Genomic DNA, 6010 nt, shown 5'->3' on the forward strand with positions numbered 1-6010 from the left:
GCAGGAATGAGGGTGGAGAGGAGGTTATTTCTTCTACTTCCTTCACATACCTCACTATTACTTCAATTTTTACAGTGATTATGTGTTACATTTAAATTATGGTTTATTCTCTTCAATGCTACTTATAATTACACATATTGCGAATACATGAAATTTATTTACATTGTAAAAAATTCAAACGTAGATAAAGGTCACATCCTTCCTGACCACAACCTAAGTCCACAGCCTTCCCTGAAGGTAACTCCCACTACAAGTTTGATGTGTACCCTTTCAGGCCATCTAAGTGCGTTCCTATATAAATAGGCATGCCATATGTAGGTGAGAACACACATATATATGGAAGAGAATTACATATGACACAGTTTTGTTTTGTGGGAGTTTTTAAATGGTAACATGCCATATGCTGTTACACAGTTTTCCTCACTCCACTATATGAGTTTAAGATCTTTTCACATTAGTACACACAGATGTACCTCATTTTTTTTTTTAAAGAAGATGTTGGGGGTAGGAGTTTTTATTAATTAATTAATTTATTTTTGCTATGTTGGGTCTTCATTTCTGTGCGAGGGCTTTCTCTAGTTGTGGCAAGCGGGGGCCACTCCTCATCGTGGTGTGCGGGCCTCTCACTATCGCGGCCTCTCTTGTTGCGGAGCACAGGCTCCAGACGTGCATGCTCAGTAGTTGTGGCTCATGGGCCTAGTTGCTCCGTGGCATGTGGGATCCTCCCAGACCAGGGCTCGAAACCGTGTCCCCTGCATTAGCAGGCAGATTCTCAACCACTGTGCCACCAGGGAAGACCCCTCATCATTTTTAAGCATTTGTATGCAGCACTTTAGATATGCTGTACTTTATTTACCCACTGACCTCCTGATGAACAAAGGGTTTTTTTATGCTGCAATAAGGAGGCTTATACATGCCTCCTTGATTGAACACATGTTTCTCTCAGGGAGATTTAAATTTTTTTGTCATCCTTGACAAAACCTGTACTTCCCGCCATTTTTATTTTAGTCATTCTGGTTTTGTGAATGGTGGTTTTAGTTTGCATTTCCCTGACGATTAACGACGTGGAACACCTTTTCATGATTATTGGCCTTTGGACATCCTTTTTCATGAAGAATCTGCTCAAGTCTTTTGTCCAATTTTCTTTTGGGCGGTACACCTTTTTAATGGATTTATAGGACTTTTTAATGTACTCTAGATAAACGTCCTTTGTCTTATATGTCTTCTCCTGCTTTGTGAATTGCCTTTCCATTCTCTTAATGGTGCCTTTTAATAATCAGAAGTTCTTTTATTTTAGTGAAGTCAAATTTATCAATTTTTTCATTATGGTTGGTGCTTAAGTCCTATTTAATTTTAATAAATAATATTTATAACATACAGTAGTATTTTAATATTCAAAATATTTGATCATTCAATAAAGTTTCAGTAAATAAAGTTTTAGTAAAAATTAAACATTTAGTAAAGTCTTTTTTTCATTATGGTTAGTGCTTTTAAAGCCCTGTTTAAGACCCAAGGTCAAAAGATGTTCTATATTTTCCTTTAAAAGGCTTATTAACCTTTCACATTTAGATCCACATCCATCTGGAACTGATTTCTGTATATGGTATGTAGGATAGATATCAAAAGACAAATTACTGGATTAACAGTATAAGCATATTTTATTTTAGCGGTACGCGGGCCTCTCACTGTTGCAGCCTCTCCCGTTGCGGAGCACAGGCTCTGGACGCGCAGGCTCTGGACACGCAGGCTCAGCGGCCATGGCTCACAGGCCCAGCCGCTCCACGGCACGTGGGATCTTCCCGGACCGGGGCACGAACCCGTGTCCCCTGCATTGGCAGGCGGACTCTCAACCACTGCGCCACCAGGGAAGCCCAAGCATATTTTATTTTGATTGATAATACCATTCAAAATGCCTATAGCAACTTATGCTCCTCCCAGCAATGTGCGAGCATTCTCATTTCCCCAGTTACCTGCCTTTATCTCTTACTACAAACTTTATATTTTTTTTCAATATGAGGGTTTGCTTTTTATTTCCCTGCTGGGACTTTCTTTGAGATTGCACAAAATTTATATATTAACAACTGAAATCTATTCAATATTGAGTCTTTCCTTCCAGGAACATGATATTTTCTCTCCGTTTATTCAAGTCTTCTTTTACATTCTTCAGTAATCCTCCCCTCCCAACACCCCTGCCCCCATATACATGCTATCTTTTTTGTATGTTCAATTTCAGGTTATTTCTTCCTATTTTTGTTACTGTTAGAAAAATGCATCCCATGGCATTACACCTTCAGACTGGTCATTGCTAATGGATAAGAGAGTTACTGATTGATTAGTCTATTAATCTGTATGAAATCTGGTCATCTTATTGAACTTGTATTTCACCTAACAGTTCTCAATTGATTTTGGTTTATATGTTCACATACCTACATATGAGTGTATGAATAAATAAGAACGGTGGGTCGAGAAAAAAGATATTGAAGGATACATACCAAATTATTATCTCAAAGAGATGGACCTATAGGTGGTACTGAGAGATGCCTTTCTATCCTACTCCAGATACTTCTCAGATTGTAGTAATTGACAGTGGATTAATCTCATCTAAAAACAGTCTCAAGTAGCTGACTCAATGATAATTCTTAATAGTAAGAACACTCTTAGCTATGTGTTCTTTAACTTCACGAGAAATGCCATTTTGCTTAATTATGAATCGTATATTATTTTCATGAAATTTAAAGAAACAGATGCATAACCATTTCTAAAAATATGAAGGAACACTTATTACTACAGATCAAATCCCACCTGTTTTTTGTAAATTTTCAGTTGTTCCTCAAAATGGGCACAGAAATAGGCGACAGTGTCCTTTTCACCTACAAAGAAGTGATACAAAATCTTTTTTCCTTCCCATGTGTAACACAGAAATTAGTATCTATTCTACCTTTACGTTTACTTTTACGTAATTTATTGACAGCCCAAATGTAACAAAGATTGTGTCTAAAACCAATATTTTAAAATGAAATGCTAAGCGGAAGATCTCTGATTTTTTTTCCCCAATTAGACTAAACTGAGATACTGAAGGTGGCAACTATGAAATGACATTTATTATTTATATAACCAGCCAAGTTGTCAGAAAAGGTTTCATGTAGTTTATAACAAATTAATAAAAACCCCTTTAAAACAAGGATGTTAAAAACTGAAGTTTTACTGAATTCTCACAAATATAAATTGTTTTGAGAGAAAAATATTCTGAAAACAATTTTTAAAATCAGCCTCTTTCAGTAATCTAATTAGATTGACATGACTTAGCTATTCCAGTGCTAAAGTTAAAATACTGGAAGAAATTAAGTCCTTAATATTTAAAACAACAACAAAGCTTTCACAGCAAAACATGTGAGTAAAGGCATCCTATCTATTCCTTGTAGATGCTGTCTTATTTAAGATATTTCCTGCTTCTATAAATACTGGCCATATTTACACTTTTCTGAAATTAAGCATGTAATAAAGTATTCTTTAAAGAAACAACAAATTAAAATCTGTGAATTAAGCTCTGTTTTGCTCTATTTTTGAATCTTTTTATTGTTAATTACTTAAATTGTCAAAAACCATTATTACTTTTGTGATTATTATATCACTATTAAATTTTACCATATGAGTTATTATTTTAAATGAAGTATCTGGCAAAACAAATCCAAACCTACGATGTATCTAATATTTTAAAAAACTCCCTCTGAAATCATCTTCTGCAAACCAAATAACTGACAGGCTTACTTCTGTCCAGCCGAGGTCTTGGATTATATCGATACCCAACCTGGCTCCAAAACACAGGCACAGAGCCTCGTGTTTGAATAAATGACAAGGTATGATTATGCACATGAATTAACTGCTCAGTCTCCACATAATTTGCAACATTTCCATTTTTATCCACTCCTCTTCGTTTATAACGCATTCCTAAAAGAAAATTAAAACAAAACAGCAACACTGAAAACAAAATTAGTCTCACTAGACATGCTTCTTAACCAAATCTGTGTCTTTCAGGACAGCCTTGGGGATCTAATGTGCAACTGCCAGGCAGAACAGTATCAACTTACCCCAGATCATGCCTATATTCATCGTTTTTTTAAAAGTTGAAGCTGAGATAGTTCCTGTGAACTGAAAGAGGAGGTTTTTCCCAAAGGTGCTAGCACTCGGGAAGGATTTATTACTGTGATACAGGCTGTCAGTAGGAACAATGGTATCTAGAAGCACATCCCAAGTGACTTTCTGCTCTTTTCCACATATATACTTCCTTTTCTTTTCCCTTTTGTTAACTCTCTCTCATTCACTTCTCTCCAAAAACTTGGTCCCCAATTATATCACACTATTGAGAGTCACTGAGCACTTTGAAGCCAACTGTGTTTCCAAATCCATTATTGTCATTACCATTTCAATACATCTGCAGATGTTCCATTCTCACCTGGATTTAATTTGTACACTATTATAGCCCTCCACTCACCTGCTCTGTGTCTACTTCGGCGTGAAATGAGAGCCACTAGAAAGCGTGGGTGAATGTCATCTATGCAGGTGGACTCCTGAGGCGGGGTCTCCGGGCTGCTTTTCTCATCGTCAGATGACTCATTATAATTAACCACAAGTTCTTCAATCTGCACAAAACCTTGAATAATGGGGATAATCCAAAAGTCCACATCCGGTGTCTGAAAATAATAGGAACATCATGTTGCTCCTATTCTGTACAGCACTGCTACTTTCTTAAACCCAAGCCGTAGTTAGCACATACTTGTTGTTAGTTTATTAGAAGCAGAAACCTTCCATTCTTTAACTATATCTTTTGCTTTTGGAGAACACTAAGGAATGGAGGGAGGGACGGGGGCGGAGGTGAGAGCCTTTCCTTTTGTTTATGGTGGTCATTCAAGAAGAGCTGCCTGAAAGGGACCACAGCTGCTGGGTACAAATTCAAGCTCCACCACTTACTTCTGACGCAGGTGAATCACTTAACCTTGCCATGCCTCGACTTTCTGCTTTGTGAAATAAGAAAAACGACAACCTCATAAGGTTGTTGTGAAGATTAAATGAGTAAAATCTAAAAAGTGTTTGGCACAGTGCCTGCCTAATAGTAAGGATTTAACAAATGTGGCTATTTTGGTTATTCCTGCTTGTATAGAAGAAAATAAAGCTTAAAGGTTGACTTTCAACTCCCAATTGTATTAAGCCTTTAATTAAATACAACCAACTCTGATCACTTTATTATGAAACATAGAGGTCTATTCTACTTTCTAGTTCAGAAAAAGTCTTGCTCCGCCAAGCTAAGATCTAAGTAGTCAATGAACCAAAAAAGAATCCTTTCCATAAATATCTTATTTTAAAAAGTCATCCAGTGTAATTAGGAGAGTATTAATTAAAGTTAGAGATTTCCTCTTAGTCTTTCCCACTAAGAACACTCAGATTTCTCAACTGACTGAGGGACAGTAATGGGTGAAAAGTGCTCCAGGGAAGCTGTTCTTAGCCCCTCCTTCCCTCCTATCTCCATATCTGTATCTAGCCTTAATCTCAGCATCAACTTCAAATCCACCCCTTCTTTCACAGTCTAAAGTAGCTGTGAAATATACTACTTATATACTCCAGGCCCTATCTCACAGTTTTGTTTCATGGAGCCTGCAGATAGGATCTTAGGAGGTGGTTAGAGTTGAAAATAGTGAAGCAAAGGATCTATCTGCATTCATTACTTTTGTTTTTGGTTTTTTGTTTTTGTTTTTGTTTTTTTTGCGGTACGCGGGCCTCTCACTGTTGCAGCCTCTCCCGCTGCGGAGCACAGGCTCCGGACGCGCAGGCTCAGCGGCCATGGCTCACGGGCCCAGCCGCTCCGCGGCATGTGGGATCCTCCCGGACCAGGGCACGAACCCGTGTCCCCTGCATCGGCAGGCGGACTCTCAACCACTGTGCCACCAGGGAAGCCCTGCATTCATTACTTTTATCACCATTCTCGTTATTTATATTTTTGTTTTAGCAATAAATA

General features: G+C 37.7%; 1 protein-coding gene across 1 annotated transcript in view; it reads right to left on the bottom strand.

The window, feature by feature from the left end:
- Window positions 1-6010, bottom strand: part of INPP5F (inositol polyphosphate-5-phosphatase F) — a 94297-nt gene that overhangs the window by 25742 nt on the left and 62545 nt on the right. Inside the window, exons 7-9 of the mRNA XM_007469571.1 lie at window positions 4493-4691; window positions 3769-3948; window positions 2803-2870 (exon numbers count right to left, since the gene is read on the bottom strand). Of these exons, the coding sequence (XP_007469633.1) occupies window positions 2803-2870; window positions 3769-3948; window positions 4493-4691 (447 nt within the window). The remainder of the gene's footprint in view (window positions 1-2802; window positions 2871-3768; window positions 3949-4492; window positions 4692-6010) is intronic.

Source organism: Lipotes vexillifer, unplaced genomic scaffold, assembly GCF_000442215.2.
Source record: "Lipotes vexillifer unplaced genomic scaffold, Lipotes_vexillifer_v1.1 scaffold240, whole genome shotgun sequence".
NCBI classification, from domain to species: domain Eukaryota; kingdom Metazoa; phylum Chordata; class Mammalia; order Artiodactyla; family Lipotidae; genus Lipotes; species Lipotes vexillifer.